This window comes from Neomonachus schauinslandi, chromosome 9 (genome assembly GCF_002201575.2).
Source record: "Neomonachus schauinslandi chromosome 9, ASM220157v2, whole genome shotgun sequence".
Lineage (NCBI taxonomy): Eukaryota > Metazoa > Chordata > Mammalia > Carnivora > Phocidae > Neomonachus > Neomonachus schauinslandi.
The window spans coordinates 1,935,947-1,952,807 of record NC_058411.1 but is presented as its reverse complement, the minus strand read 5'-3'; the positions used below and the strand labels follow the sequence as shown (position 1 = coordinate 1,952,807).

Genomic DNA, 16,861 nt, shown 5'->3' with positions numbered 1-16,861 from the left:
TAGCAGAGCCAGAACTAGAACAGGTCTGTGTGTGTGTTTATGAAAATATGGGTTTGTTTTTGTTTAGAGATTTTATTTATTTGTCGGAGAGAGAGAGTGAGAGAGAGAGGCAGGCAGAGGGAGAAGCAGGCTCCCCGCTGAGCAAGGAGCCTGATGTGGGACTCGGTCCCAGGACCCTGGGATCATGACTCGAGCCAAAGGCAGACGCTTAACCAACTGAGCCACCCAGCCATCCCGAAAATATGGGTTTTTGTGATGTGATTTCATTCTGAGGATTCAGAATTCTTAACAGCACATTGTAAATGAACTATATGAGAAAGAAGTAGAAATATTCTAATCCAGAAGGAACGTATTTAAGCTTTGTATGTCTTACTGTTTGGGCGGGCTATGTCAAATGGACTCTATTTATTTTATTCTGTGGATTTATAAACAGTACCTCCCAAAGTTTATTAAACATCTTGTTTTCAAATCCTACTTCAAGCATGGGACTTTAAACCATATTCAGATGGCTTAAACCAGGTTTGGAGATGGGTCCTTTCTTAGAAATCTCCATCCAGACTTGTCCAGAACACTTCGAGCTGTGTCCTAGCCAAGGAAAGATGAAGAAAGGGCGTTCTGATGGTTGTCTTCTTTTAGGAAAAAGAAGAATTTATTCACTCAAGACTAAAAGCTAAAGGCCTGGAACTGAGAGCTGGATCAGGTTAGTTCATTTGTCCTTTTTCTCCTAACATTGTGTTTGTTTGAGTAACTGCATAAGAAGATAAAAAGAAAGGATGTCAGGGGCGCCTGGGTGGCGCAGTCGGTTGAGTGTCCCAACTCTTGGTCATGATCTCAGGGTCGTGAGATCGAGCCCCTCATTGTCAGGCTCCACACTTAGTGGGGAGTCGGCTTGAGATTCTCTCTTTCCTTCTGCCCCTCCCCCTGCCCCCCGTCAAAAAAAGAAAAAAAGAAAGATGTCAGATGAAGGAGAGAAAGCTGAGGGGGCAAGTTGTGGTCTCCTTTGGGGCAGGTGCTCTGAGTGTGTTCGGTGGGTCTGCCCTCCTCCTGCTCCCTCTTTTCCCTTGGGGGGAGATCATCCCTCTCCTGATTTTAGGTCATTCTAATCGATGACTTCCCTCTGGCCTTTGAACATCTATCCCAAAGTCCCATGGCTTCTGCAGCGTTTTTCTCTCCTATACCAGCTCCACTTCCTGCATTCCTGACCTCAGTTCATAGCCCCACCAGCCCCCAGGAGCCGCAAACCTCATGGGAGTCCACCTCAAATCCCCCCTCCGTCACCTCCCATTTCTCTATGAGGATTACCTCTTAAACATTTCTCAGTACTCTGACCACTCCCTGTCCTTGAAACATTGCTTTCGTTCAGGCCTTTGTGAGTTCTGTGACTACTGCAGCAGCTTTCTGATGGGTTCCTTGACCTCCAATCTTTAAATCAGGGGTCGGCAAACTTTCTGAAAAGGGCGAGATAGTAAATAGTCTCTTTTTCTGGGCCATGTGGGGTCTCTGTTTCAGCTGTTCAGCTCTGTTGTGGGAAGGCAGCCATGGAAAATCCATAGACTAGTGGGCATGAATGTGTTCCAGTAAAACTTTATTTACAAGAGCAGGGGTGGTGGGCCACATTTGGCCTGCAGGCTGTAGTTTATCAACTCCTGCCTCACATTCATTCTTTGTAGTGTAGCCAGGCTGTCCTTCCCCACGTGCAGATCTGACATTTGTTGCCTAGCTTAGGTTTTCAGACCCCTGTGACTACAGAATGGCAGCTGTGCTCCCAGCCCAGCTCCCCTCTTTCACGTCTCGTCCCCCGTGCTATGTGCTTGGCAGACGGGAATGCTCTGCTCCATTCGGTCCCCTCTGCCTACTGAGCTGCCTGCTCTTTTTTGGATAGAAGATCTAGTGCTCAAAAAAACCTTTGATCATTTTCTCTTGCTGTTGATGTTAGGCCTGAATAACATTTCAAACTGTTTGTTAAAGAGATTTCTACTGTCAAAACATTATTCTCATGGAAAATCTGAAGCCATTGACCCCAAAAGCCACGTCTGTCGTTGGGCTAAAGCACTGTCCCTCTCTCCCTGCTAATCCTTCACCTCACCTGGATCTGTTCAGGCTACAGAGCTGGTGATGATGGGCTTTGCTGTTTGCTGTCATCAAGGTGCTGTCTTGGCAGCGGGAGCCAGCAGGAGAGGGTGCTGGGTCCCAACAGTAAGTGTAGAATAGTGGCTCACAATTTCAGACCCTGACCATGCTGGGTACTATGCTAAGTCCTTTGCTTGTGTCATCTTTTTATTTCCCACAGTGACCGAACGAAGTAGGTCCTGCTACTTTTGCCATTTTATTTTTATTGTTTTTTTTAAAGATTTTAGTTTTTGACAGAGAGACAGCGAGAGAGGGAACACAAGCAGGTGGAGTGGGAGAGGGAGAAACAGGCTTCCCGCTGAGCAGGGAGCCCGATGCGGGGCTCAATCCCAGGACCCTGGGACCATGACTTGAGCCGAAGGCAGACGCTTAACCAGCTGAGCCACCCAGGCGCCCTTGTTTATTTATTTTTAAGATTTATTTATTTATTTGACAGACACAACGAGAGAGGGAACACAAGCAGGTGGAGTGGGAGAGGGAGAAACAGGCTTCCCACGGAGCAGGGAGCCCGACGCGGGGCTTGATCCCAGGACCCTGGGATCATGACCTGAGCCGAAGGCAGACGCTTAACGACTGAGCCACCCAGGCGCCCCAATAAATAAAATCTTTAAAAAAAATTTATTTTTAAGCAATCTCTACACTCAATGTGGCGCTCGAACTCACAACCCCGAGATCAAGAGTCACACGCTCCACTGACTGAGTCAGCCAGGTGCCCTGGGAGGACTCCTTTTGATCCTTCTGTAAAGGAGTATGCTGAGGGGACACAGGTGGCTCAGGCCCCGGGCTGGGGTAGAGCTGGGCCCGGGCGTGGCCTGTTCTCAGCTGCTGGAGCCATAAACAGCAGCCCACCCCAGGCCTAAGCCTTCTCTTGCTGTGAATGGGCTTTCTCCGCCTCCCAGTGTACCTCCCTAGTTCAAGGGCAGGGCGCCTCGGAGGCTCTCCTGGGGCGGGGCCTGGGGGCCCGTGGGGAGGGGCCCTGGAATCAGGGAGGCTGAGGCTCGGCGGGTTGTGTTGAGTGAGCTTGAGTGAGCGGGGCTGGTGCTGTGGAAACGGGGCCTGGTGGCGGCGCAAGGCCAGTGTAAACCAGGGGGGCTGGACAGAGGGTTGCGTCCAGGAAACAAGTGACACGGGAACAGCGGATGATAGAGCAGAGATGCCAGGGGCAGTCTTGCTGAAAAGCATGAACCAGTTTGTAGAAATGACAGAGTACGTGTGGGTGAGGGTGTGACTGCAGATTACAGTGCGTATTGGGACAGCACCCAGGAATCGCTGTGTGCTCTCTGAACTCCTGGGGCGTCTCCCAGGAGCGGCTCTGTGCTGCTGGAGGGACAGTGCGGTACAGCGCTCGGAGGTGGTCAGCGGCAGGAGAACATTCCAGCCTTCTTTCCAGAAGGACGTGACTGCCGGCAGCACACATATGCCAGGAAGCAGGAGAATTTTGATCACAGAACATCTAAGAAAGAAAGCATCCTAGAGGAAAACATGAGAGAGTCAGCCGCTTGTTCCTTGCAACGTTATCTTTTTTTTTTTTTTTAAGTAGGCTCCATACCCAGAGCCAGAGCCCAGCACGGGCAGGGCTCGAACTCACAACTCCTAGATCAAGACCTGAGCTGAGATCGAGAGTCGGATGCTCAACCGACTGAGCCACTCAGGCGCCCCCACAGCATTATCTTTAATTGCAAAAAAAAAAGCTGGGGGGAGGTATCTAAATTCCAGTAATCACAGATTAGATAAGTGGCCCTCCCACTTGGTGGGTGTTCACTGGAATATTCTGCAGCAACGTAGAAAAATTACTGAATGTCCAGTGCAAGAAGCAGAACACCATGATTTCAGCTCTGCCTGTCCCCACGTTGTCTCATTTGCAGAGCAGCAGTGCAGTCGGAGGATTCTTGCCTCTAATTTCTTTTGTTGCGGAAGTTAGTTTTCATGCAGTGGGAAAGCCAGCTGGTATGTATGAACCCCGCACCCGGTTTTCCGTAGACGTATAGTGAGGTAGGTTATGCTGCCTACCTTCCTCTGTTTACTTTCATTAGAGCTCAGTGGCGTGTTGCAGTGTTGGTAGGCATGGGATCTGAGTAACTTAGTGCACATTTCGACGCTTCTGCTTTATGCTGAGCTCTGGCTTTGGGGTGTTTGGACAAGACACCGCACCAGACCAGCAGATGAAGACGGCACCTGACATTCCTTAGAACCCTGGGGCTCCTGCCGTTCTGCCAGCAGTGGTCCCAAGTGAGCGCCGCGTGCCAGGCCCTGCCCTGCCCACCACACTGGCCACAGCTCATCTGGTCTCAGAGCAGCCTTATGATGTGTGCTGTTGTGATCCACGTTCTAGATCTGAGAGGGGCCAAAGTTCTGGGCCATCTGCCAGTGAGGGACAGAGCTCCATCTGAGCTGGGGCACTAACCGCTGCTGCTGGGGGGCGTGTCTTTAGTGCCCCGTGTGCGCGGGCAAGGCCACAGAGAGATGTGCCGGGAAGCCGATGTGAGGGTGCACACATGCCTCTCCTCCCAAGACTCCTCGTCCAGAAGACACTAGTGCTCGAGCCAGGGGTTCCGTTCCTTGGCCCTGTCGCTGCACTCAGGCCCTGACCACCCTCCTCCTCGCTCACCCTGTTCAGTCACATCTGTGCCTCTCCAGACCCTTTATTTCCTCCATGCTGGTCCATGGCTTGTGACCTGTTTTCTCCCTTCTCTACCCTGTGGGCTCCTATTCATCCTGTGAGACCCAGCTTAAATGTCACCTTCCCTGGGACCTTTGGCCTCCCTCCCCTTCTTGGGCAGCTGGTGGTTCTCTTTCTTGTCCCACTTACCATCGATCTATTTCTTGATTTGAGGTACTTGCCCAATAGTTACCATGTGCCAGGCTAGGCACCGGGACTTGTGATGGATGAGACGGAGAGCTGTAGCCTTGCCCTCCTGCAGCTGACGTTCTAATGTGGGCTGGGAGCGTGACCCACAGCCAGGTAGCTCAGTGGACACGTGCCGCACTCCTGGGGTATGAAGAACAACAGGGAAGTGGAGCGGGGGGAGTGGGCGTCGTACCAAGGCCTCAGAGAAGGCCCGGCTGAGGAGAGGCAGCTAGGGGAGATTTGAGCTGCTCCTCCCTGAGATGGAGGTTTTGAGGAACTGCAGGGTCAGAGGAGTGAGGACGTGTGGAACACACTGCTGTTTACTCCGGCAGGCCCTGGGTTACGATTTGGAAGGGATGTGTGCTCGTCCTCTGTGAGGGGACAGGCACGTGCTTGGCCCGTGCCATCTGTGTGCATCTATGTCGTATGTGTAAAAGGTCAGCCACTTTCCCTTCTGCTTCTGTGGAAACGTGCCCTTGAGTTCCCTTCCCAGCTGTCTCCCCCAGATCCTGATAGGGTTGGAGCATCGACCTCAGCTGTGCCGCTGGGAAACATGGCCTCCACCTGAGACAGCATCCGCAAGGGCAGGCATGCTAAAGCTGAGGTCGGAGCTCGGACACGGGCCTCCCTGCATGTGCAGGAACCCCCGGGGGCGGGTCCAGGCTCCTGCCAAGGTGGTGGGACCTGTTTGGGGCTTGGGGCTTCGGAGCCAGAGTGCCTTCACTCTGAGCCCTCACTTGGTGTCCTGAGACTGGCCTGTGGGCTGCTCTCTGGGTCCTGTCCTGTGTGGCCTTTTTAAATCTGGTGGGGGGCTCTGAGGGTGGGCGCCATGGCTGGCATCTCCCAGCACACAGCACCGTGGAGGTGGCCGGGTCAGTCCCTGTGTGTCACCAGTCCCCACCAGCACCTAATGCATTCCCTGGTCCAGTGTGTGCTCACTGGCTCAGAGACTGAACTGTTAGGCCGGTGTCTGCCCCAGGCCAGGATGCATTCAAAGTGAGGAAGTATTCCATTTCCCTTATGCGGATTGCTCACGTTTCTTGTCAGAAGCTTCAGCGGGCATTGGAGTAGACACAGTGAAGCGTATCACACATGACGGGCATTGGTAGACGCACACCTGCACTTGCAGTAGTCACGAAGAAATTGAGCTACACTGGAACTGTCCCAGTCTGGTGATAGGTCATTTTCTCCAAAGGCTTTTTCCTTTTCTGAGATAGAATTCACATACCATAAGATTCACATGTTAAAAAAAAATTTTTATTTATTTATTTGAGAGAGAGAACACAAGCAGGGGGGGCAGCAGGCAGAGGGAGAGGGAGAAGCAGGCTCCCGGCTCAGCGGGGAGCTTGACTCGGGGCTCGATCCCAGGACCCTGGGATCATGACCTGAGCCAAAGGCAGATGCTTAACTGACTGAGCCACTCAGGTACCCCAAAAATTCACATTTTATTTACAATTCAGTAGTGTTTAGTATTCACAGGATTGTGCAACCATCACCATATCTCATTCCATAACATTTTCATCACCCCAGAAGAAACCCCATTCCCACTGGCAGTCACTTCCAATTTCTTCCTCCCACCAGCTCCTGACAGCCACTAATCTACTTTCTGTCTTTATGGACTTGCCTTTTCTGGACCTTTCCAGATAAATGGAAACATATAATATGTGGGTGTGAAATGGTATCTTATTGTCTTTTTTATTTGAATTTCCCTAATGACTTAATGATAGTATTTTTTCAAGTTCTTAGTGGCCATTTGTACGTCTTCTTTGGAGAAATATCTATTCAAGTCATTTGCCCATTTTTAAAGTGGGTTATTCTCTTTTTGTTGTTCTGTTTTAAGTGTTTTCTACATATTCTGGATGTGAGACCCATATTAAGTAGGTGATTTGCAAATATTTTCTCCCATTCTGTAGGTTGTCTCTTTACTTTCTTGATAATGCCCTTTGAAGCACAAAAGTCTTAAATTTTGATGAAGTCCAATTTATCTATTTTCTCTTTGCTTGTATTTCAGGTGTCATACCTAAAATGCACTGACTAATTCAAGGAGGTGAAGATTTGTCCCTGTTTTCTTCTAAGAGTTTTTTAGTTTTAGCTCTCACATTTAGGTTTTTGACCCATTTTGAGGTTGTGTTTGTATATGGTGTGAGGTAGGGATTCAACTTTATATTTTTGCACGTGACTTTCTAGTGTTCTAGCACTGCTTGCTCAAGAGGCTGTCTCCCACCCTCCCACCCCCCACTGAATTGTTTTGTTACTTCCACTGAAAATCACTTGCTCGTAATGTTTGCGGTTATTTCTGGACTCTGAGGCCTGTCCTTGTGTGAGTACCACACCATCTTAATTACTGTAGCTTTGCAGTAAGTTTTGAAGTTGAGAAAGGTGAGTCCTCCAATTTTGTTCTTCTTTTTCAAGATTGTTTTGGCTGCTGGGTTTCCTTGCATTTTTACATGAATTTTAGGATCTGGTTGTCAATTTCTGCCGAAGGCCAGCTGGGATTTTGAGAGGGATTGTATTGAACCTGTGTGTCAATTTGGGGTGTGTTGCCATCTCAGCGGTATGAAGTCTTTAAAACCATGAACATGGGATGTCTTTCCATTTATTCATGTCTTCTTTCATTTCTTTTAGCTGTGTTTTATAGTTTTCAGTGTGTAAGTCTTACACTTCCTCTCAAATTTATTCCTAGGTCCTTTATTATTTTTGATGCTATTGTGAATGAAATTGTTTTCTTTCTTCTTTATATATATAATTTTTTTTTAATTAAGTAAACTTAATGCCCAACGTAAGGCTCAAACTTATGACCCCCAGATCAAGAGTTGCATGCTTCACTAACTGAGCCAGCCAGGCACCCCTGGAATTGTTTTCTTAGTTTCATGTTTTGGATTGTTTATTGTTGGTGTTTAGAAAAATACAGTTGATGTATGTATTTTGATCTTGTATCCTGCATCTTGCTGACCTCTATTAGATCAGTAGTCGTGTGTGGGTTCCTCCCTGTTAAGTCTTAATGTTTATTTTTATTTTTATTTTTTTTGAAGATTTTATTTATTCATTTGACAGAGAGCATAAGCAGGGGGATCAGGCAGGCAGAGGGAGAGGAAGAAGCAGGCTCCCTGCTGAGTAGGGAGCCCGATGTGGGGCTCAATCCCAGGACCCCGGGATCATGACCTAAGCCGAAGGCAGTCGCTTAACTGACTGAGCCACCCAGGCGCCCCAAGTCTTAATGTTTGTTTGTTTGTTTATTTATTTTAAAGATTTTATTTATTTGACAGAGAGAGACACAGCGAGAGAGGGAACACAAGCAGGGGGAGTGGGAGAGGGAGAAGCAGGCCTCCCACGGAGCAGGGAGCCCGATGCGGGGCTCGATCCCAGCACCCTGGGATCATGACCTGAGCCGAAGGCAGACGCTTAACAACTGAGCCACCCAGGCGCCCCCCAAGTCTTCATGTTTAAATTGAAATTAATTTTCAGGTCAAAAAGCAACATTAGATGCAGAAGAAATGGCTGACTTTTACAAGGAATTTTTAAGTAAAAATTTTCTGAAGCACATGTATTATAACAGGTATGTTTATTTTTTTTTCTAAAATCTTGAATATTATATCCATATTGGGTAGGATTATTTCCTTATTTGTATTTAGTGACATTTATGTTTATATTAAAGGTAGATGTTGCCGTAAACTTAGTTTTTACACTTTTTTTTTTTTTTTTTTTTTTTTTTTTTTAAATGTTATTTATTTATTTATTCATGAGAGTCAGAGAGAGAGAGAGAGAGAGAGAGGCAGAGGGAGAAGCAGGCTCCCCACCTAGCAGGGAGCCCGATGCGGGACTCGATCCAGGACCCTGGAATCATGACCTGAGCCGAAGGCAGACGCTTAACCATCTGAGCCACCCAGGCACCCTTAGTTTTTACACTTTTAAATAAAGTTGACAGCGTAAAGATATTTGTGTGGCAACCCCATAGCAGTTTGTACCCCTCGTGCTTGGACAGTGGGTTCTAAACAGCACTTTCCACTAAAGGGAACCTGGGCTCCTTGGAGAGGTTCTGGGTTGGGAAGAGCACATGATGAGTCGAGACACCTTGTGTCTGAAAGTGTGGAGGCTCAGAGACCAGCGGGGTCACATGAGAATGGTGCAGAAGCCAACTTGAGGGGTTCCCATAGGCCAAGGATGAGGCCACTTCAGCCGCACAAAGGAATGACCACAGTGGATTAAAATATATATCAAATATGCAAAGATCTTTGCAATCATAACAATATTGAAAAGCTCACAGTAGGGGCGCCTGGGTGGCTCAGTCATTAAGCGTCTGCCTTCGGCTCAGGTCATGATCTCAGGGTCCTGGGATCAAGCCCCACATCAGGCTCCTTGCTCGGCGGGAGGCTTGCTTCTCCCTCTCCCTCTCTCCCTGCTTGTGTTCCTGCTCTCGCTCTCTCTGTCAAATAGATAAATAAAATCTTAAAAAAAAAAAAAAAAAAAAAGCTCACAGTCACCTCTGGATATAGGTAGGCTGCCAACTCATTATTCTGAAAATTGATAAATAAAAGAATCCAAAGAATGCACACCTTTCGTGCATCAACTCTATTTCAGGGTAGCCATATGAAGGAGCATTTTTCTTTGTAGAAGGATGACAGCTAATGCAGAAGGAGTTAGAAAGTTAACATTTTCCCAATGAATAATGGATCTGGGTCACAGTCACTCACAACCACTAAAACCATTGGGTAGGAAAGCTGGTAGGGCTTTATAATACATGGGTCAGGGTGATTGCTCCTGAGCCCTGGTGCACCTTGCTGTACACAGTGGGGCCCCTGCTGCATGCCTCTGTGAGGTGCAGGAGGAAGTGGGGGTGCCACCTGGGAGGCGTTCTTACCAAAAAAACAGAGAGGAATCTAGGCAGACCTCGAGACTTAATACCAGTTCACAGGAAGAAGGTAAAGGCTGTATGGGGTGAGGGTGAGAGGGGTTCATAGAAGACCACGTTTAAAATGATAGCCTGAAGATATAATCCCAGAATGTTGGAAATTCTGCAAGAACAAATCCAGTTTCAACAAGTAACTAGACTTTTATTTATTTTTTTATAAAGATTTTACTTACATATTTGAGAGAGAGAGCGAGCGTGCACAAGCAGGCAGAGAGGCAGGCAGAGGGAGAGGGGGAAGCAGACTCCCCACTGAGCAGGGAGCCTGATGCGGGGCTCGATCCCAGGACCCTAGGATCATGACCCGAGCCGAAGACAGACGCCTAAGGACTGAGCCACCCAGGCACCCCAAGTAACTAGAATTTTATTTTTATTTTATTTTTTTTTAAGATTTTATCTGATGGAGAGAGACACAGTGGGAGAGGGAACACAAGCAGGGGGAGTGGGAGAGGGAGAAGCAGGCTTCCCATGGAGCAGGGATCCTGATGGGGGCTGGATCCCAGGACCCTGGGACCATGACCCGAGCCGAAGGCAGAGGCCTAAGGACTGAGCCGCCCAGGCGCCCCAGTAACTAGAATTTTAAACAGGAGGGGCATCTACTTCAGATTAAAAGAGGCTTCATGCGGTGTACGGTCCTTACTTGGGTCCTGATGCAGACAAACCGCCTGTAAAAGATACTTTGTTAGAGGAAATTGAAAAGTGGCTGTATATTAGGTTGTATTGTTCATTTTATCAAATGCAATGGTAGTATTGTGGTTACGTGTTTTCAGAAAGGGTTTTAACGATACATAGTGTGTATTTCCAGGAGAAATGATAGGCTCTGACGTTTGAGATGTGCTTTAAAAGGTAACAGTGGCAGTGTCAGGCCAGGCAGGGGAGGTAATAAGATCTAAAGGATGGTGGTAGTGGTTGAGGCTTGGCGAGCTCGAGACCAACACGCAGACAGATCAGTCTCTCAGTATGTGCATAGTGGGTTAGTGTAGTCTGTTACTCTGAGCTAGCTAAGTTATTCAGTCAAGCCAGTATAAGTTTTATTTCTCTAGACCTTTGATTTCTGGTGTGGACCCATATCATGTTTGCACCACGCCTCATCCCCGGTGGGCTGGGTGTGTGCTGTGTGGGGTTCAGAGCAGAGAGGACCAGCCTTGCCAGATGGCAGGTAGCAGAGGGCCTCAGCGTCCCCTTCTGTGCCCACGCCACCTCCTGCCCTGCCGTCCCTATGGAAACGGGAAAAGCTGAGTTTCCCTACACTTTGTCATAGTATTGATGGAGTAGAATCTGGCTGTTCCTTAGTAGCATAAGAACTTTAATCTCGATGGGATGGAAGCCTTTCTTGTTCATTTACGGCACTGCTTCCCATTTATAACATAAATTAAGTGGATAGAAACAAGATCGTTCTCATGAGGAGAGGGGTTTTCTATCCAGCCACTGCAAAGGCTCCAGAAAAGGAGCGCTTTTACCTCTTGGTACTGCTTCTTTTGAGCCCTTGGTCACTCTCCTTCCTTTCTACTGAGACCCAGTAAATCCTTTGAGTCCAGTCTGAAATAAAAGTCCCATGTGCACTCATTAGCTCATTTGGCTGAAAAGCATTGGTACTAATTGGCATTTCAGCTTCCAAGGGCTTAGCATCATAAGAGTCTGGAATGTGTGCATTCTGTTGTGGAAACTTTCCAAGCTTGGCCCATTGAGCAGTGGGGTGAATTTGCAATTTTCGGCATGTTTTGTACAGTAACTCATGGGCAAGTGAGCCTGAGACTGTGAACTCCATCCCGGTATTTGTATGAGAAGCTCTGGAACTCTTTCCTTAGAGACACAGATTACACAAAAGCTCAGATCATTTAGAAAAAGAGGATGTGGAGCTTTATGATGTTGGCAGTCATGGTAAATTAACTTCTCACGATGGAGTACTCTGTCCTGTGCTTCTTATGCAAATAAGATGCCCAACCAGCATGGTCCCCACTGAGTCCTGCCAGTTGTTTGCCCAGTGGTTACGCCCCCATCACTCAACAGTTGTCTCTCTCCAGTAATGCCATGGGACTCTGGAGGCCCCAGGCTTCTCTTTTGGAGTCTTTTAGCAAAAACCAGAGGATTGTAGCAGAATAGGAAAAGGTGGGGGTTGGGGTGCGCTGGGCATTCACTTTGTTGAGCCTTATTCTCAGCCTTACTCAATCTGGGGGGAGGAAGGAAGGCTCTTATGGCCAGTTTAGCTTTAACGAGGGCAGAAAAGGGAAGAGACAGTGGGAAAGGTGGAGGGTAGTCAGGAGGACTTGCCTGGGCCTGGGCGCTAGTCCTCAGTTACTAGGGGGATGTCACATGTGCTTCTGGTGTTTCTCTGTAGAGACTGGTACAAGCGTAATTTTGCCATCACCTTCTTCATGGGAAAAGTGGCCCTGGAGAGAGTTTGGAGCAAGCTTAGACCAAAACCAAAGACCAGCACCTAGGAGCCCACCCTGACCCGCCCACCGCCGCTGTCGGAGTTTCCTGGGAGTTTTCTGGGAGAAGCGGCTGCTCTGGGAATCCATTTTACAAGGGTTCTAAAAACCTGTAAGTGAACTGAGTCCCACGCCTACTTTATGGGGGCCCCTTGGCTTATGTCAGCACAGGGTGGACTGGGAGAGTGGGGGTCCTGGTGAGCTGTGGGCCATGTGACTCTGTCCTGACTGGGGATTCCAAGCTGGCCCTGGGTCATGGACATGATGTTAAATAAAACCCAAGCACTGTGTACCCGTGTTCTGTGTTTTTGAATTCTACCAGTTTGAAATAGAACAATATAAAAATATTAGTGTACTTTGACCTGCATGTTTGACTCCACTGATGGGAGTAATTTGGGAGCCGGCTGTGGTCGTGTGTACCGTGCTCGCACGTGACCAGCGGGCCAGGAGGTGCTGGAGGCCCCGGTCCATGCCCTGAAGAGCTGCCAGCTGTCCTGGGGCGCTTGCACCTGTGCAGCCCTGTGAGGTGGGGGCATTCTGGCCTGCGGGAGAGGAAGATACCTGCCTCGACAGCAGGGAATCGGCCTTCGGAGCCAGGCCTTGTTAGCAGGCGTGTCCTCTGCGGACCCATGAGCTATGTGGAATTAACCAAAAGCTACTTGGCAAACAGTTTCTATTACAGAGCGAGGCATGGTAATCCAGTAATAAGCCCAGATTTCTTCTGCGGCTTCTAAGATGCTGGGAGCAAAGATGATTTCCAAGGAGAAGACTCAGAAGCCAGAGGAAGCATGTCACCACCCCCCTTCCATGGAGGCTTTCAAGGGCTGGCGGATGAATGGGGGTGCGTGTGAGAATCTCACCAGCCTCGCATCTGCCCAGGAGGGCCATCGTGCTGCACCCCACCAAATGCCTTGTCTCCCCAGGAATGCACCCTATGCTGTTAACTCAGGTCCCCAGAGGGTGGCGGACGTGCACCAACCAGTGTGGAACATGGAGTTGGATAGAAGTAACACTGTATCGTTTATTCACAGCATACTCCTGCTGAACTCAGATTCTCAACCTGTCACCAGAGTGTGTGGCACTGTGTGTATCCTCAGAGAAATGAGGGAAAGGGAGAACCAGCAGGGAGCGAGCCTTTTTTTAAAGATTTTATTTATTTATTTGACAGACACAGCGAGAGCAGGAACACAAGCAGGGGGAGTGGGAGAGAGAGAAGCAGGCTTCCCGCGGAACAGGGAGCCCGATGTGGGGCTCGATCCCAGGACCCTGGGATCATGACCTGAGCCGAAGGCAGACGCTTAACGACTGAGCCACCCAGGTGTCCCGTGCAAGCTTTTAATTCTTCCTTTATCCCATCAACTTCACTGACTGACTTGAAGGTTATTTGAAGATTATCTTTGTCTGGGATGGTATCACATTGGAATAAATAGCAACTTGCAGTGGTATTGTTTCTACTTCTTTTTGCACATCAATTCTTAAGGACTCTGAGGATGACTTTCCATAGTAACAGCAAAAGACAAGGGGACCACCTGGGCGCTTGGGGGGCTTAGTCAGTTGGGCATCCAACTCTTGGTTTCAGCTCAGGATTGAGCCCCATATCAGGCTCTGTGCTCAGCGGGGAGTCTGCTTCTCTGTCTCAAAGAAATAAATAAATCTTAAAAAAAAAAAGACAAGTGGACCATCTGAAAGAAAATTGGTTTTTCAGGAAGGTGAGTTCCAGTGGGTGGTAAAGGTGTGTGTGTGAGCGCATCATCACAAACTGTTAAAGACACATTGTGTGGTATGTGACTCTGTGAAGGGGGAGAGACGGTTTGAAAAGCTGATGTATGTTGTAACCGGCGGGACCGTTGAACAACCATACGTGTGTGCTGTTGGCAAAGGCCTTTTCAGACACAGGTGTATCCTGAACCACACTCTGTGATGTTGAGATCCTGGTGTCCCAGGGTCCTGGGACCCTTGAGCCGGTGGATTCTGCCCTTCGTCTGGTGGCTTAGTGACCCAGTGTCAGTATCTACGCTGTGTAGGAGTTTTCACCAACTGTTGCTCTCCTTGCCAGGCTCCATAACTTACCTCCTGACATCCTCATGGCTCCTAGAGGCAAGTGTCTTGAGATTTCAAGGAACAGAAACTTACTCAAATGAGCTCTGGTCACAGGCAGGGGGTAGATGACCGTTAGAAGCCAGAGGTCTCCAGGGGCGCCTGGCTGACTCAGTCGGAAGAGCATGTGACTCTTGACCTCAGGGTTGTGAGTTCAAGCCCCACGCTGGGTTCGTAGAGATTATTAAAAAAAAAACCAAAACTTAAAAAAAAAAGAAAAAAAAGCAGCAGGTGGGGTGCCTGGGTGGCTCAGTTGTTGGGCATCTGCCTTCGGCTCAGGTCACGATCCCGGGGTCCTGGGATCAAACCCCGCGTCGGGCTCCCTGCTCAGCGGGAAGCCTGCTTCTCCCTCTCCCACTCCCCCTGCTTGTGTTCTCTCTCTCGCTGTGTCTCTCTCTGTCAAATGAATAAGTAAAATCTTAAAAAAAAAAAAAAAAGCAGCAGCCAAAGATCTCCAGAAACAGATCACCCAGACCTCTGCAGTGGGGGAGTGCAACACCCCTGGTGTCCGTTGGGGGCACGGATCCCTTGGGCCAGCAGCCGCCTTCCAACAGTGCGCCTGGCCTTGGGCAGGCACAGGGCAGGCAGAGTGGCCGGGGTGACAGAGTGCCGTGCAGAGACTCCAGGTCCTCTCCCCACCGGGACCCCTCAGCTCGGAGGCCACAGGACGCTGTCATAGTTCCAAGGATGCTGCTTTTAAGAGTGACTTGAAAAGATGAGCAAAAAGCAAACATACGTTCTATGTGCAGACGAAGGAAAGCATAAATGGTTCTTTCTTTGAGTATAAAATAAAAATTGTAGGGGCGTCTGGCTGGCTCAGTCAGTGGAGCGTGCAGCTCTTGATCTTGGGGTCATGAGTTCAAGCCCCACATAAGGTGTAGAGATTAAAAATAAAATCTTAAAAAAAAAAGTAAAAATTGTAGAAGTGAAGCTTCTGTTGCCAGTGGGAGCAGCGCCCTGGGCTGGGAGGTGGCGTAAGCTTGCTGCACCTCCACAGCTCTGGGATGGGATGGCAGAGGCTCTGGGGGCGCAGGCGGGCTGCAGGTTAAGAACTGAGCGACAAGCACCCACGGGTCCATTTCCACAGTCCCAAGAAGTTCTCTTAAATTGTTTCCACTTGATTAAATTACATGGTAGGGAGGCACTGAGTGCTGGCAGGGGAGTCCCAGTGACTCAGGACCTAACACAGCCGCACTCCCAGGAACCTGCACACTGTCCTGTGGCGACAATCCCATTTAATGCCAAAACGTTTAACGTGACTTGTATTGTTAACTGTTGCGAGGTGCTTCAGTGCTCTGAGTGAATTAACAAGAAACGACGGTGCTCGTTTCTTCTTTCTTGGATCTTAGACATCTAAGTTTAAATGGTTGTGATAAACTTTACTTTAGGTCAGGAATAAATGCAAGTGTTTCATTATTAAGGTGATTTTGAACCTAAAATATGTATGTTCAGTTAAAAAAATATTAGGTGGTTTTAAGATTGTCTTTTTTTTTTTAAGATTTTATTTATTTATTTGACAGAAGAGACAGCAAGAGAGGGAACACAAGCGGGGGGAGCGGCAGAGGGAGAAGCAGGCTCCCCGCGGAGCAGGGAGCCCATGTGGGGCTCGATCCCAGGACTCCAGGATCATGACCTGAGCTGAAGGCAGATGCTTAACCAACTGAGCCACCCAGGTGTCCCCTAAGATAATTTTCTACCCTAGCCATATTCAAGTAAAGTATTTTTGTGGGCTTTAAATAATTATAAAATAAAGATTATCTCAGTGATGTTTTTTATACTGCTTTTCCCTGAAAGTGTCTCTGATAAATTTAATGTTTCTGGGGATACCTGGGTGGCTCGGTCGGGTAAGCGTCTGCCTTCAGCTCAGGTCATGATCATGGAGTCCCAGGATCGAGTCCTGCATCGGGCTTCTTGCTTAGCGGGGAGTCTGCTTCTCCCTCTGCCTGCCCCCCCTGCCCCGATTTACTCTGTCTCTGACAAATAAATAAAATCTTTTTAAAAATTAATATTTCTGTTTTCTGAGATAAAAAGTAAAGTAAAATTGAGTTTCTCCTCTTCTTTGTGCTAGGTGCTGTTTGTAGATGTTGTGGGTTTTGTTTTTGTTTTTGTTTTTTTGATTGGATTGGATTGATTCTTTTTAGAGAGAGAGCTAGAGAGAACATGGGGGAGGGGGAAGGGGAGGGAAAGAGAGAATCCCAAGCACGTTCCATGCCCAGCACAGAGCCCGATGTGGGGCTCAATCTCACGACCCTGAGATCATGACCTGAGCAGAAATCAAGAGTCGGATGCCTAACCAACTGAGCCACCCTCGTGCCCCTAGATTTTATTTTTGGGTACTCTCTACACCCAACATGGGGCTCACTTAAACCCCAAAGATCAAGAGTTGCATGCTCTACTGACTGAGCCAGCCTGGCACCCCAACATTGGTTTCTTATTTGCTCATATTTC

At 48.5% G+C, this 16,861-nt stretch overlaps 1 protein-coding gene across 1 annotated transcript in view; it reads left to right on the top strand.

Moving 5' to 3' along the window:
• Window positions 1-12,644, top strand: part of LOC110571584 (cytochrome c oxidase assembly factor 8) — a 24,249-nt gene extending 11,605 nt beyond the window's left edge. Inside the window, exons 2-4 of the mRNA XM_044918038.1 lie at window positions 637-700; window positions 8,444-8,534; window positions 12,225-12,644. Coding sequence (XP_044773973.1) covers window positions 637-700; window positions 8,444-8,534; window positions 12,225-12,240 — 171 coding nt within the window. The 3' untranslated portion in view covers window positions 12,241-12,644. The remainder of the gene's footprint in view (window positions 1-636; window positions 701-8,443; window positions 8,535-12,224) is intronic.
• Window positions 12,645-16,861: the final 4,217 nt, after the last annotated feature.